The sequence below is a fragment of the Rhopalosiphum padi genome, chromosome 4 (genome assembly GCF_020882245.1).
Source record: "Rhopalosiphum padi isolate XX-2018 chromosome 4, ASM2088224v1, whole genome shotgun sequence".
Classification (NCBI taxonomy): domain Eukaryota; kingdom Metazoa; phylum Arthropoda; class Insecta; order Hemiptera; family Aphididae; genus Rhopalosiphum; species Rhopalosiphum padi.
Window position 1 is genome coordinate 48,039,614 of NC_083600.1, and position 18,651 is coordinate 48,058,264.

Here is an 18,651-nt window from a genome sequence, read left to right on the forward strand (position 1 = left end):
AAATCAATAATAAATAATTTCAATTAAAATAAATGCATCTAATATAGAAATCGCAAGATTTTATTAGATATATATACTACCTATATTATCGAATATATTTAGGTATGTACTTTTATAAATTATGTATATAGATTCCTATTAATGTGTTACTATATTGTATCGTGTGATTCCGCAAGAAGCTTATATATTTATATATAATATCCAAATAATGGTTCCTTTCACCATGTATCACTGTATCACCAGCTGCACTTATTCTATACAAAAGTAATATTAATTATAGATAAAACACAGCACTAAAACGTATTATACTCATCTACCTATCAAACATTATATAGAAATCGTAAGTTGTTTAATAATATAATAAGTACCTATATAATATAATAATAATAATCGTACAATTAATATATATATACATATATACCTATATTAGGATGAAAACAAACGAGCTGGTGTATAATACATGAGTATTGAGTATATATAAGTATACAGTATACAGTATTATTATTATAGGAGTATCCGTGTATCTATCTATATATACATACGAGTATATTACATCAATATTATATTAAATAGGTACCTTGCGCACTCTATACCGGCGCACTTACGACACTGCAGCTGTTGCTGCTGCTCCAGTCCGTAGGGATGGGATTTTTTTACATTGATGCGAATAATTTTTTTCGGACTGTTCGGACGAGTATCTCTACATACTCTATAGATAGGTACACACATTTCATAGTATATATATATATATACATAATAAAGGGTATAGACGCGTCCGCGAAAATAATGTAATAAAAATGAAACATATTATATTATTTATATATATATAATGTTATTACAATAATATAATAATATATTGTTACACGCGGCGGCGATTGACGTCTGTAGAGCAGTTGGCGTTGCGCGTGTGCGCGTCGTCGCGGCGGCCGCGGACCGAACGCAGACGACGGCCACGGTGTATAGAATATAATATAATATAGGTGTGGTTGAGCGCTACCGAACACGGTTTTTGTTTGTGGAAATCCCCACCCGAGTGTATCAATCACTGCACCGAGCCGTCCGCCGCCGCTGTAACCTATACGGGGCTGTACGGGATACGCCCGTGCCGGATTGGCCGTGGCCATGGCGACGGGCGGCTAATCATGGGCGGGGCGACGACGAAGGGCGGGTGCGGGAGCGGGAACGGAAGTTTGAGTCGGAACGGGATCGCGAGCGCGAACGGGAGGAGGCGTCACCGCCGCCGCCGCAGGACGGTGTAGTGGGGGGCCGGCGGGCGGGCGAAACCTCTCACTCACTCGCTCTCTCGCCCTGCCGCCGCCGCCGCCGCCACTGACGCGCACCAGTAGTATTCGGCCGGTCAACGATATTCCGATGATCTGACGCAAACGATATCCCCCCGGACCGACGACACACGCGCGCGCACGCATCCACGCGCACGCACGCACGCACGCACGCACGCACGTACGTATCGTATCGTATCGTATCATACACACCGCCGCTCGGCCGTATACAGTCTACACGTACGTCGCCGCGACGACCGCACTACGTCCGTCGTTGTAGGTATAATACAGTCCACTGTATCACATTATTATATGCCTACCCGTCCGCGCGCTGTACCATAATACTTGTACGCCTAGTTCGCCGCCGTAATCATTATCGTACGCGTTACGTTATAATAGTATACCTACTGCAGCGGTTATCATAATATTATATTATTTTTGTCGCGTCGAATCTGCGTATACACGTTCCGATCGCGTTTAACCGTATAATAATATTTACAATATTTATAACCGTCGACATATATATTATTATATACTCGTACGTTTGCGATTCGCGTTTTCGACACTGGAAATTCTACGTTCGCCGTGTAATAATATTTCATCTTACGCGTCGTCGTCGTCGTCGTGTGCTGCAGCTACAGTACACCGCCGCTGCGTAATCACCACCACCGCGGCGGCTCATCCGCACAATATTCCGTCGGTTCCGTGGCTGGCGCGTGGCATGTAGAGCGATGGCACTGGGCATATCTTCGACGCCCACCGACTCGTCGTCGGGCCGGGGATCGCCGGTGAGCCCGATCAGCAGCCCCGTGACCCCGCTGGCCACGCGGCTCGCGCCCATGCCACCCATGGTTCCCAACCCCATGTTCGGGTTGCCCATGCTAAACTTCAGCGTGTCGCAGGTGGCCAGCGTGTGCGAGACGCTCGAGGAGAGCGGTGACATCGAGCGGCTGGCCCGGTTCCTGTGGTCGCTGCCCGTCGCCCATCCCAACATCGTCGAGCTGAACAAGAGCGAGGCCGTGCTCCGGGCCCGGGCCATCGTGTCGTTCCACAGCGGCAACTACCGCGACATGTACACCATACTCGAACACCACAAGTTCACCAAGGACTCGCACGGCAAGCTGCAGGCCATGTGGCTGGAGGCCCATTACCAGGAGGCCGAGAAGCTGCGCGGCCGGCCGCTGGGTCCGGTTGACAAGTACCGCGTCCGCAAGAAGTTCCCGCTACCTCGGACCATATGGGACGGCGAGCAGAAGACCCACTGCTTCAAAGAGCGCACCCGAAGCCTGCTCCGCGAATGGTACCTCCAGGACCCGTACCCCAATCCCACCAAGAAGAAGGAACTGGCCCAGGCTACCGGACTGACGCCCACACAGGTGGGCAATTGGTTCAAGAACCGCAGGCAACGCGACAGGGCTGCGGCCGCCAAAAACAGGTAAGTCATTTTTTTTTTGCACTAATAATATTCATAATACTATACCGTATATATATATCGGTATACAACAATAAATATGAACCGTTCCGCGATATACCATATAATCACAGTTACCTATATGTTGTGTTGCGACAACTACGCATATAATATATATTATACAATTTATTCTTTAAAACTACGCTCGTTGCATCGTGGGTTATTAGATAGATAGGTAAAAAATAAGCCATGTTCGTATGGCTATATTATTATTATATTACCTATAGCGATATGTGTTTTAATATTTACACACTGCGCTCGGAAAATTATCTATTGAAAATTATATTATGTAGGTGTAGGTTATTAAAATTCGACAACATAAATATTGTATATAAAATACTGATAAATTATAAAAGTATTATAATAATATAATTACCATATTCCTTTTTATTATAAAACGACTTAATATAAATAACATATTTAATGCGATGTATATAAGTTACCTATAGTTACCAACAATAATATAAATATAGGTATCTAATACTTAACTGTAGGTAGTTAATAGTATTATCGTATAATAGGCCTATACGTAAATTAGGTAAAATAATTTTTATAAAATTGTAAAAATAGGTACTCTATATAGTTTTTGATTCTTTATACATCTATTTTATAATAATATATAATAATTATTATAGTTATTAATTATTATTGAATATTCGACAGCAAATCATATTCACCGATAAAAAAAATATTTTTTTTTCATAATAATAATAATAATGATTCTTTATGTTATAAAACATTTAACATTATACAAAATTTAATAATTATATTAAACATCAATAAACATATATATATTCGTCTTTACAATTTTCCGAAAATCTTATTCGATGAATTATTAAATTGTTGTTGTTTTTGTTCTTTAACATGACATTTAAAATTCGAATTAAACAACAGTTTTTTGATAGAATAACAGTATTATTATATAGTATCTATTTATAATAATATTTTTTTGATTAACATATTTGGACCAATTCATTTTGCATTAAATGTAATTGATTTTAAATATACCTATACATATATATATATATGATATTATGGTATTTTATGTGTTGTTTTATTCGTTTTAACTACGTATATATAATAAAATATAGTTATTTAAAATTTAAAATAATATATATTTTTTAACTGTAATCATTTTTATACTTTAGACAGATTTATGTAAAAACTGCACGTTATTGAATAAAAATTATAACAGTTATAAGTACATATAACATATATAGGTAGATAATAATGCAAAACATATTTGACTATTCTGCAAACTATATCATAAAATTATGATATCCATTTTAAAAGTATAAAATTTCATATTAAAATATTATGCATTAAACTATTCGTCTATACAACATATTTACATAACCATAATTATATTAAACAGTAAAAAAAATATATATATATATATTACGAAATGCACATTATTTTTCGATGCATATATAGGTATATATATAGCTGGTATTAAAGAAATTAGAACAATATATAAGTATTAAAATATTTGGTTATATTTATAACGAATATAACGATATACATATATATTATATGTCTCTATTAATGTTTTTTGGAATTTAAATTTATAGATATATTTACTATATAATTAATAGTGTATTTAATATTTATATCTGCAGTTTTATTATTTAGAATATTTAGATGCTATATAATATATATTTAGCTTTATTTTTATGTATACCCAATACCCATAAGGCATAATACCTATACATATATTTAATAATATTCCATCTCTATTTATATGTATATTATATATTAAATATTCATTGTATATTTACATTATATATACGACAGTCACGTTAAAAGATTAACCAAACATAATAAATAAGAAAAATAAACTGGTTTTTATTTTTATGAACGAATGCGAAGTTTTTTTTTAAGAATGAGTGCAGCGAAGGCAGGTGATGGTGGTACATTCAATATTATGGGATATGATAGATTAATATTACGAGAGTTTATATTATAGTATAGGTATGTACAAAAAGAATATTCGTCGTATTTGCAGGAATCGAATGTGCTGTATATCATTTTATATATTTTAAACACAATATTCTTAGTCATTGTTGCTCGAATTAATAAATATAAATACTTATCGAAATATTATAGCGCGTTTTCACCGTAGATTTACAAGTAAAGAGGGCGAGTAGGTAAGACTCGAAGTCTTGACGTAGCACGTCAAACTATATATTAATAATAACATTGATAATTCTAATATAGCTAGACATTTGACATTTGACTTCATTAAATATTCTTTTTTTTTTTTTGAGAAGGGTGTTGGCTATAGAGCGATATTCCTATTTTATAATAAATAAGTATAACTTAACTTTTATTAAAAATATTTAATTCTCAATTCTACATAATAATATTTATAACGTGATAAATATAATTTTTTTATCAAGGTTAAAATTTAATCTAAAAAGAAATAAAGTGATGTGAGCCCTAGCTGTGGGCTCTTATCATTATCCATACATCATCCTACAAAATATATGCAATAGTGCTTTACTAAAACATATTATGTAATGTAAGAACGTAAGATAAACTAATAATAATATTATATAAATTAATATTATATCACCAGCTCCAGTAATACGAGTATATTATGTACGCGTAATATTATTGTAATCGACTATCGCAAGTACCTACTATACAATGTAAATGATAATATAAAAACCTATAGCGTTAGTGTTGCAGGTATAAATGAATAATTTACTGACGTAGGTACATATTATACCTACTAGCTACATCACCAATCGTCTAAGTAGACGTCCGTTATTTTGACATATTTTATCCGATTTCCCGTAGTTATTGACTCGAGCTGTTCTCGTATATGCGACCTACCTATATACCTATTATACCTATATGCACTATGCAGTGTACAATATTTAATAATATAACTACTATACAACTATAGTAAATACTATAATAGTATAATATATAAATATATATGTAATAATGTAGTTACCACACACACAATGATTGAGTGTAAAAACTACCAAGTCATACACGACTATAATATATATATATGTTGTAGGTGCACATATATATGTATTAATTATCTCTCAATTAATAATGTTACTGACTATATTATGTATAAATCGTGTGTGTTTCATTATCGACTACTCAATTCGTATAGGTATTATATTATTGAACATTGCAATACCACATATAATAATAATATTACATAATAAAATCTTGCATATACCAGGGAGGATTGAACGACTGACATGTACAAATTACATCGAACCTGTTACGCGAGCACCGACCGAAAATAAGCGCTTTCGTTAATTGACACACCACATTTTACCTTACAAGAATATAGTTATTTATACTATCTACCAATATAAATAATAATTATATATCATGTGTAATGTGCTCGTGTATATTATATACATAATATGTACATATAATATATCTATCATATAATTTTACCGAGGCATTCGATGCATGGACTTGTATATTTTAATATTTGTCATTTTTGTATAATATTCATTATTATATATAACCTAATTTTTGAGAGTATTATTTTTATACCTACTTTAATTCGTAAAAATCATTTGATGGGCGCAGCTATTAGTGTCTACAGCCAAAATTGGAATGGTGATAGGTATATGGGGAAAGTTTTTAATATTTTTATTTTTAAAATAACATTTATTGTAACATCTATAAATCCTGATCGTTTGTTTAGATGATATCTGCTCCACGTATCACAGGCCACGGCCGGCATATGAAATATAATACAAGTCGGTTTAACCGAGCGAAGGGAACCTATACATATTATAATATAGATAAACAGAGTGGGTGCAAATAACTGACGCGCGTGCACACGTAGTTTTACCTATAATCTTTGACATATCGCACCCTATAATGCGTAGTTTCTACGGATATCTCGTTCATCACTCAATATATTATAAATTATATTAATAATATACGCACAGTGACATATACGTCTATTCATTCGGCTTGTACGTAGTACAGTATATATGTATTTAACAATAATAATAATAGTATAGTAATAATGCATGAAATATAATTAATTTTCCAACGACGCGACAAAGTATATATGATTTAAACTGTCGTCGTTCGGAGAAACGTGAAGAGATGAGACTATTATGTATAATATATACATATCTATAATTTATTCAAGGAATACACGTAACACGTACAAGCAATCGTAGGGCTACTGTTTCGTTTTTCGTTCTTGACGATTAATATATAGTGGATATACTAGCTAGATAGGACAGGATATAATTATACATAAATACCATCAAATCACGTTTTGTTAAAAAATGTTATATTTATATTGTTAAACTCTTTAGACGTTTAATTTTTACTTTATTGTGAATTTTGCAAGGTAAAAATGGCATTGTAATACATCACGTTTCTCGTGACATATAATACATAATGACTACGAATTGTGATTATTATTATTATTTTTTATTATTATTTCTACTCATTTTTTTTCACTAATATAAATATTTTATTCACAATATACATTTTAGAATTGTCTATCAAAATCACCAATAAAATACGCCTTTTCATCATATTTATATTATATACATGTTTATAATATATACGTGTAATATCATAATAACGTTCTCATAGATCACAACGGATGACCGTAACGATCCAGTAGGTACTTCTTTATATAGCTAGTCGGAGTGTATGTAAAGGTGTATACAAAATTCAAATAATACATAATATATATATAATGATAATATCGATGTATTCTATATTAAAAGACACGTGTTGTAAAATCGATATATATATGGCTGTTGACTACTGTAGTTGTTAACGCTCTTGTATATGCCTATTATCTGTAGGTATACTATACGTACGCTGCACGATTAGACGTGTAGGTACATATATATTATAATTTATAATACATAACGTTCATGTGATTTACGATCGTCACGAGTCTCAAATGACTTTAAATGTGTGCGCGCGTGCTCTTGTTATTACATTGCAGTATATTATATTATTGCTCCATTCATTTCAGATGCTATAAACGCGCGTAAGATTATATTATGTTTATACTTTTATAGGTATAAATGTACCAACCTAATATTAATCTCTAAATGACAAAATATATTTGGGTTAAATACTTGAATATATATGTACATATACACATATATATAAACTGATATAATAATAACAGCGGTATTTGCGCATAATATATAGGTACTTGCTTATATACTTAAATTTACATTATATTATTTATATTTATACGTTTATACTACGCTATCGAATTTTAAAATTTCGCGTGTAAACCGCAAAATAATATACACACACACACACATATATCATATTCTCTATACTATTATATTATATAAAACACGCAAGTATGTTATTTTTAATTTAAATTGATGTTTTTCGTTGTTATAATAAGTTGTACCAAAACATAAACTTTTCGTCGTTTTTTATTTTTATGATCATATTGATAAAATAGCAAATTTATGTCTTCTCTATAATTATTAGTAATTAAGTGTAATATATTATATATATAAATATATTTATAATTATTACATAGTGTGTAGTGTATAATGTAGGCACATTTTATATATTACCTAATACCTATATATATATACTATATAGTGGTTATATATATACTGCAGTAGTATATGTATATGATTGGAAAGCTTTAAAACTGTTTTCATGGGTGCACCAGTAGGTAGGTACACTTTACATATTATGTAGACTGTTCCTATAATATATACACATACATCTATAATATATTGTCGTGTTTGAAATATAAAATTCAAAACACCATAAAAGCTTTCTTCTCGTGTATATTATTACCGTATACACTTATATATAATAACGTGTAAGTATATTTAGGTATATATATAAGTACATTTACGAGTGAGTTGTTTACCCACGTGAATTTGGGAGGAAAACGTGTATATATATATATTATATATATGTAAGTAGGACATAGGTACATGTATACATTCACGCGGGCAATGATGTATGTATAACTATACCTCTTGCTAGCTCCCGCTGCAGTGTAGGTACCTATATTCTAGTATAATATTTTTGTTGATGGTTGTTGTCTGTGTTTAATAATATTATATACTGTACAACACAAAATATATATATATTATGTTTGTGTGTATAATGTGTATACGACGATGGACCTACACCACGACGAAAAACAAACAGAAGGCGGCCAAAAGAGGACACATTTTTGACGAATGACGACCGTGAGAATCGTGTATACCACTTTTATATGCCAACGATGATGACATTCAATACCATAATATATTATTATTATTATGCGAGTGTGTGTGTCATGTGTGCATATACGCCACCTTTTGTTTTATACATATATATAACTTATATGTGTATACCCCACCATATATACGCGTGACGCAGTGCCGCCGCTGCCACCACTGTTACTTCTGAACCTATATTGATTTCACGCGCGTATAGAATGTATTTATTTGGACGATCGTCTTCTCTACACGTGATATAAAAATAATAATAATAATAATTTTGGGCAGTATTTTTGGAAAAAAAAAATAATAATAAAACAAAAACGAATCTGCTATATTATATATATAGATAGACGAATCACGCGAGATGTGATACCTAAAAAAACGAGTATATCGCGAATACGATATGATTATAGATAGGATATGTATATTATGTAGGTATCAGTGTACATATAACATACTTTATTGTACATGGAATATATATATATATATATATATTATATACCTATATTTATATTAATATAATAATATATGATAACTATAGGTAACTTAATTATATAATCAAACCTGGCAGTTAGAGCGAACCGCGTTATTTTATAGTAGGTGTAATAATGTATAAATTCCTTATTAGTTATTATAATTATAGTTACTACAATGATACACGTGAGCATATATCATTAAATATTATTTAAGAATATCAAATGTTCTGTGACAAAAGAATCGCATTTTAGTTTGTACCTATATAATACACATATATATAATATGTAATATAAGTATAATATATAGGTATATCCGTGTAGATTTCTATAAATGTATTATAGTATAACAAGTAGGTACATCTTAAATCTATATATGTATAATATACATATAGCCGTAAACGTGCGTAGTGTATATTTAATCGAAAAATCCCATGTATACACCGTATATGCCTATAATAATGTATATCATTTAGGTGCTGCAGACAAACGCACGCTGTGCGTTACTCGATCTTGTTCTATATAGATACGCGTGTATACCCTGTAATTTTTGCCTAGGCCATTGTCCGTGCGCGCGCGCGTTATCACGACAGATCAAACGGTGGTACAACAGTAGCAGCTGCCTTCGGGTGTCAAATTCTGCGACCATTATCAAAAATAACACGTGAACACGTATATATTCATATTATATATATTTATATTATTTTACTACGCGTGTGTACGCAGTACCTACCTATACATAATAATAATAATAATACGTATAATCCGGACGCATGCATACACACACACATTTATATAATATTATATATATATTAGATAAAGGTATACCCTCTCGTTTACATCGACATGTGGTATACAATATACATATAATATGTTTTAGTGTGTGTATGCGCTGTATATACGAAGTACATAATATAGTATATAATATCCATGTATATAATGCGTACTGCGAAAAAAATTCGATCAGAAAATGCGATTAGATCAAAAAATAACAATTCAATATAATGTATATATAGAAGTACATATACAATATGTATTATATATATATACCCTATACCCTTGTGTAACTATATAATATTATACATATTAACCCTTTTATAATGTCAACGATATTATATTATACAATATTATAGGCATTATTATTCATTGTTATATTAAATCATATTATATTATCATATAGGTATATACAGAAAATTATCCTGCAGTTAAACCTTAAACGCCTTATGACGCCTAGTTTCTATTGTCAAAATCATTACGAAATTTAATATTATATTGAGTATAATATATAAATTTATATTGCTGCCGACACGATAATTATATACTTAAATGTTACTGATCATATCGAACAAGTTTTATTAGGCGCGTATATACTCGTATACTATATAGGTGACGCCAGTGATGGTATATATACTTAAAGATAAACTCGATTCGGCAAATTTATATTTGTTTCATATATTTGATTTGAATAAAATACAAATGTATCTAATCTTATAAAATATTTTATCCTTGTTGTTGGTATATAAGATATACGTAAAATATAAGTTAAAAGTATTTTGAATTTGAAAATAAAACATATAATGTTCAAATGTTAAAAAAAAAGCCACGCAATAACTTCGAGTACTTAAGTGATTTTATTTATTTCAAGCCCGGCGATAGGTAAAGGTTTTATTATATTATAAGCAAAAATGTATACCGTGAAAACTTTGGAATACTTAAATTTTTAATAAAATTCAGTTAAAATATTAAATTTAGAATACATTTAATTTATATAGGATCATACATGATTAAGACGAATTTCGACAGATAAATATATAGATAATACAATATTATTATATATTCAGAAATGTAAATTTTGTGTGATATTCATTTTTAAGTCTTAAGAGTTGTAGATTTCACTCGATCTTATAATTTACTAAATTCCCACATAACTTATATACTTTCAATCTCCACTATAGTCAATAGTTATTGTGTGTTAATTTTTTATTATCGCTAATGAAAAAAGTTCATAAATATAAATATATAAAAATATATTATATTATATTATGTAGGTATAAAACTTAGGTGGCAGAAAATGGGAAAAACACATCATATATTTTATGAATAATAAAAAACTACATACCTAATAGGTACGTTTAACATCCCTTTCTGTCCATCCGGTTTGGACTGCGTATAATATGGTTTGATGTATTATTAAATTTAAAAATATAATTTATATTCTCAACTACTTTAAGCGTATAATAATAATCATAATATACGCGGTCAGTATTTTTATATACTATATACGTATCAATATCTCTGAAAGCAGTGCGGCGTACAATAAACATATACACTCATTTAATCTGTACCGAAGTATAATATTACACAAAAATCTACATAAACTTGTTTATTCATTAATATATGCGCGTATACTATAGCTATTATAATATATGCCGCTCCCGCACAAAAATCAAAAATACAAAAACTACACGTGCCGCGGAGAAGTTTAGAATCTCGCATAGCTCAGGATTAATTATGTAATAAAATATAATATAATAATATTATGCTGATGATGTACAATGTAAAAATATGGAAATATGGCTTAATATGTTCGCGGTCGTCGTAATATATAATATATTATATATATATATAGCTATATACGCCTATTTAAATACCTATAGGTATACTTACACTGCGTAATATTATTCCTTTGCGACGTCCATTTAGTCTTAACGTTAGTAAATTATCGTTATGATGAGGTAGAAATAACGCTATTATGTTGTGAGATACAGGGACGAATGCGATATTGTTGTAGTTTCTTTACTTTATATACCAGTTTTAATAGTATGCAATAAACATAAATATGGACAAATTGGAGTAGTGCATTAATCAAATAAATGTATGGATCATCAATTATATATTATCATATTATATAGATGTCATTGGGCTAGTCAGCGATCTGTAGATTGTATAAATATAAATAATATAATATTATTTGTACATCCGCTTAAAGGAAGACAAACAAAAACTAAATTGCGCAAGCCTGTCATCTCAAATGTAAAATGACAAACCGGACCGACGAACTCGATGCAGAAAAAAAGTTCGCCACGCGCGACGCGTTTATTATTATTTATTATTGCATCGTTCGAACAGTGATCTGCTAAGTGCCAATGTTCGGAGTATAATAATAATCGAGAACGTTGTAAATAATATTGCGCAACCATTTTGTCGAATTAATTCCGGAATTTTGCGCGCGTGCAAAACGGCTGCTGCAGCAGCAGCCTGGTAGGTATACGGTTACGCCGGCGGCGGCGGTGAGTCTATCGATTGCTCTCGCCTCTCAGTCGGTCTTTAACGCGCGATAATAATAATAATATAATAACGATTAATGATAAATAATATAAATTGTGTATGTTTTGCCGTCATAATAATATAATATATGTTTAGTATAATTCACCAAGCATGCTTACCTACCATATTTTTTTTCTTCAAAATTAAGTTATTTTAAATTTTATTTTTAGAATTTTTAAATAGGTATACTTAAAGATCATACTTTCAAATTTTTGAAACTTTTTGTATTACTAATGAAATGTTCTTTTGAAATTGATATAATATGTAAACTTCTGTTTTTAAAATAAAAACCTCCTTTATTTATAGTAAATTATTTAGTACATATGTGAAATTAAAATTCGAACGAGTTATTTAACTTTGTAAACTAAGAATAACATGATAAGTTCATGGTAATAATAGGTTAGAAAGATATGGGTGCTATGGTAAATTTAAATTTTACTAACTATTATTAATTCATCAACATTATTTTATAATTTGTAAAAATAATCCATGATATTTACTATAGAGTATCAAATATTCTATATCAATTTTTTGTAAATCAATTTTTAAAGACTATTATTCTTGTAATATAAGCGTTTTAATAATTAAGAAATTATAGGTATATGTTTTAATTATGAATTAGGTAGGTAGATTAACATTTTCAAAATAAACAAACGTAGGTATACCGTGTATAACTAGTAGAAATGAGAGGGGTTCTAATTTGAAAAACAGTAGTTTGTATCGCCACAGAACACTTCTTGAGTATAGTAGGTATACAAGAAAACCCAAGTAGTTGAAAATATGGATTGAGTGTATTTAAAAATTCTAAAAATCATAATTTGAATAAATTTATTATTTAAGGAAAAAAGGGAATTAAGCATACTATGGCGAATCAACTTGTATATTATAGCGTGTATCGACGACAAGCGAACGTGTATAGCACATATGGGCCAACTATATAATATAATATGTACTATAGGTAATAGGTAGGTATAGGTACCTACGTTGTCGCATCGTATCGCCGACGATGTCGCCGCCGCGGACCGGGTATCCGGTTACGACCAGCACCGCGCGCACGCAACAAGTCTATCTCGTTTACACGGCTCATTGATTCGGGTTTTCCATTATAATATAATATAATATTATATTATATTATGCCGTGTGTTCGACGCACGGCGGCGCGGGCGATACACGGCAACGCAACGGTATTATTGATCCCAGCGCGCGTTCGCTGAAAAAAAAAACCGGTTGGCTTTGTGTCTCGGGCGGTACGCCGCCGCCGTAAAGTCGTCGTAACCCTATACGCGCGAGCGCGCGCTCATCTATACATTATAATATAATATTATATTATATATCATTAACCGGCGTGTCGTGTCGCAATGACGATAATAATAATATTATTATATTATCGAAATGACCTCGATTTCTTGGTAACATCACTTGCGGTAGTCGCAGTAAAATAATAATATACCTACCCATATGTTCGTCGCCCCAAAAGGGTTATGATAGAGGAGTAAACATCATGATACGTACCCTTCTATCCGCCATCTCGTCGTTGCAAGTACCTATACGCCACGGTTTGTTCAGGTATTCAAAGGCACCGACAATAATATTATGTCTCTTTTTCTAAATCATATTACGGCAAGGCGAAAATCAGGTATTTTTGAAATGAATACCTATAACAATTTTGTTTTTAATCAAGTTATCGTTTCTTAGTGCGATTTTTAAGACTATAATAGTATAATATTTTGAACGAAACACTACGGGTGCAGTGTTCAGCAATATGCAAAAACTCAAGTATATATGAAAAAAAAATGTCACTTTTTAGTGCCTTTTAAATTTTTAATTGATGAACGCCCACGATGTATAAAAATATACTCGCAGTCGACTTTGCAGTGACGCGTTGTCGTCGCCCATGACAGATGTGTTACGTCTTACGTCAAAATGTTTATATATATATATACACGCTATGTATAGTATATATTTAATACTTATATGTATAATATTATCACGGAAAAGCTTAAAAAGGGGCCAAGTGAGCAATAATATATATTTAGGTAGGTGAGTTTATGTCGTGTCTCCGTTGCATAGACAGACCTCGTCGTTGGTGGGCGAACGAGTGGTATATTGTATATATGTATACCTGCTAGCTTAACCTATACGCGTACTATATGCGACGGGTGTCATCCCGTGGTACACATATTTATATATAAGTATGTATAATACAAATATATATATGTAGGAAAACGTTGTTTTAATAGTGACAGCAGCACGTCCCCACAACCGGATAGAAATATATATAAAAAAAACGTTCTATAGATAGCTTGCATGCATATTTTTTCAATATATATGTATAGCACTTTAAGTGCTCATGATGCTTTTTATGATGGTTGGTCCAAAACTCCAAAAGTATAATATGATGTGCATTATATTATAGCAGTGTATATATTCGGAACTCGTGGAACTCTATTACACCCATTGCCAGCTGAAGTAATCGTTCATTGAAATGTATTATCATTTTTAAAGACCTGCGTTGCTATGAGCTCCTCCCCAAATTAAATTTTCCAGTACCTTCTGTGGGATACCAATTCGTGTGTGGGTTTTCGCTGTTTCCCCGAACGAAATTATCACCACAGATTGTTTCAGATAACTCTTTCGATACATGTATGCATATAGGCGGTACTTATTGCATACTATTATCACGCGCCATATAACATATTATTTTATAAAGGTTTATAATCTTCCTGTAAAATATAAATTCAGCGTGATACTATCGTCGTGTAATTGTGTAAACGCGAGAGTAGTTGAGTAGCACATAATATTATATTAATATATTATGTATATACGTACTCGAATATAATATATTATATTTCACGTGACCGCGGCGTGTCACGTTATATACTTACTTATAATATTATGTAGGTATTTTTCTCGTGCACCGTTCCATTGATATGGTTGTCGGTGGCGGCGATGGCGGTATACATTTCAACACTCAGCGTCGTCCGTCACCTGGACAGAACTATTATTATGCATATTATATCGGTGAATAATATATATAGATTATGTATATCATATTCTACTCTCCAAGTGTACTCGTGTATAGGTCATATATACGTATAGCAAGAGTGTAATCACTCTCAGCTGGAGGCCGCGGGTGTAATAATACATGGGCAAATATGTATGTAAGTATATTATACAGTCGTAGTCGGCGGCCAGTAATTAGCCAGGACCGACGACCGGAGGAGCGCGCCTTCACGCTGTGCCAAACCCGTTGTGGATTCGTTCGACGACACACACACACATTATAATAGTATAATATAATACTATTTACGTGCGTGTGTGTATAATATATATAAATATATAGCCATATTATAGGGGTTGATGTAGTATGCTATCACATTACACTCTGACAACAATAATCCGTGTTCCTACGAGTAGATATAGACAGCCTGCTGCAGTCCAATATTATCAAGATTTCATAGTTTATATTATACCCTATATATAAAATATATAGGTTATAAAATACTCATTGCATGACGGACCGCGGGAATATGTATATGATAGTTGATAGGTCCCTAAAGTGTGCAGGATATATTTAATAAATAATATTATGTGCAATATTAGAGTCACATATACATGTTTGTGTATATCTTGTAATATATTACGTATAATTGCAATAATACCATGGTATTATACATCGCGGGCTTATTAATTAAAGTAACGTCGCTCCCTAAAAATTTAAAATTTAAAAATTATTAATTTAATGCGTATCGTCCGCATGAACAAATAATAATGATAGTAATAACAACAACTTTATTTACTAATCTCATAGTCCATTGTTTCCTCAAGTCCTTTGATTTCTTTCAAACTCGCAAACCTATTAAAGTTTTTCGTACGTTGCCGCGTTGAACATCTAGAAAATTGAAATAACCCCTACACCCTTCCCAATACACCAATGTTTGTCGTCTAAAAGTCACGCGGACTTATTATGTATAAAACACAATATTACTGATACGTAAAAATTATTTAAAAAAAACATACTACCGCCAATAGTTACGAACGGACAACGAAGAACCACCGCAGTGTAAGGAATAAACGTATGATTTTAGTAGATACTACCTACAAAGTGGCGTAATTTTAGGCAAAGATATAATTTTCCTCCAACTTCCAAGTATATAAATACAGCAGAAATCTTTAAATCTTCCTAAATAAAGAAAGAATTCAATTTATTTAACATGCATTTGTATGATGAAAACATTTTTTCTTCAAAATTTTATTGCATATAGGCGTACCCGCGTACCTATATGTATATTATACTTATTTAACTATACATTTATTTCACGTTTTTCTTGTCTTATGTTGAGGTATATCATCGTAATCACATTATCTTGATTACAAATATAACCCAAAAATATTATTTTATGAATAATGATTACTTACACTCTTACAGGATTATTATACATAATTTTTTTCAAACAAAATTATGTAGGTACCTAACATTTTTTTTTTATGAACTATTTTTATGTACTCAATATTACTTAACGATACTGGGTACGCAAAATTTGTTTCCAAGCCATAAAATGAGTTTTAAAATTTGTGTAAAAATAAATAATTATAGGTTATGATTTCTATTTTGATGTATATAAATTATTCCCCCTTCCTATTTATAGTTCCTTATACCCAATTACGCCACTGTATACCTGTACGCGGTATATATTTTTTCGACCGCGATCTTTGCAACGAGATTGTCATATCGTGGGCGCCGCAGACTTCCGTTTCGGCGGCGGCAGTTTGACTGCTGCTGTGGGCCATCTTGACAATAGCCCGCGGTGGAGGAGTTCGCAGCCGCCACCGCACGGATGAGTTTCTGGTGGCGGCGTTTCGGGTTACACACACGACGCACACACTTCTCGTCGGACCGGGTCCACCTGGTTTGCGGTCATCGCGGCGGTATACCTACATATATAATATAATATAGCTTTTGTACCGGAGCGCATCGCAGATGTGTGTGTAGGTATAATACACTACCGTCGTGTATTTTTTATATATATATATATATCTACAAAGATAACAAAAAAAACTTAGGTATATATATATATATTATAACATATCTATCGTTTGGAAGACAACAAAACCCTCGTGTCGAAATACGGGGGTGGGGACTCTCGATGGTTGACGAACGATATATTGTATTATGTGTACGTCTGTGTGATGTTATGTAAGTATATTATAATTTATAGGTATATACATATATGTAGGTATATATATTTATAGGTAATATTATATAGTATATAGGTAGATGAATAATAATTTACGTATATAATATATAGCCGATAGTTGGTTAGCCGCACGTTCTGTTATACGATATTATAATACAATATTATATTGGCCGACGATCGCGGTACGTCGTCTTTGCCCTGGTCGCCGTCGTTTGCCATTACTAGTGGACCGTGCGCTATAATATTATAACATCTCGCGTGCTTGTGCACCGCATATTATTATCCTACGCCAAGTAGACGACAACTCATTTCCTAAGTTTTTTTTCTTGTATATACTCTTTCACGTATCCAACCCAACTAAGTGTATACGTTTAATATAATACGTTTTTTCATTCATGGTTTGCTCAACGTTGCGTCATGGACCGCGGTATCGTTTATCTACAGATTATAATACACACACACACCTGTTTGGTTTAAGCCGACATACGGCGCACATTCGTGGTGGTCTGTCATGCATATATCTATATACCTTGGCCCCTAGCGCGGTCAATATATGTTTTTACGCTGTACATACATATATAATACCTATACTCAATACGTGTGTGAGTTGGATATAATACTCGCCTAGGCTTATATAATATAAATATGTATGTATATAATGTATATATTATATATATATTTGTTGTA

The 18,651-nt window shown here is 32.1% G+C and overlaps 1 protein-coding gene across 1 annotated transcript in view; it reads left to right on the forward strand.

Annotated features, from left to right (window-relative positions):
* Nucleotides 1-1,318: 1,318 nt before the first annotated feature.
* The window catches only part of LOC132929720 (homeobox protein SIX6-like), a 45,231-nt gene continuing 27,898 nt past the window's right edge, over nucleotides 1,319-18,651 (forward strand). Inside the window, exon 1 of the mRNA XM_060995251.1 lies at nucleotides 1,319-2,715. Coding sequence (XP_060851234.1) covers nucleotides 2,012-2,715 — 704 coding nt within the window. The 5' untranslated portion in view covers nucleotides 1,319-2,011. The remainder of the gene's footprint in view (nucleotides 2,716-18,651) is intronic.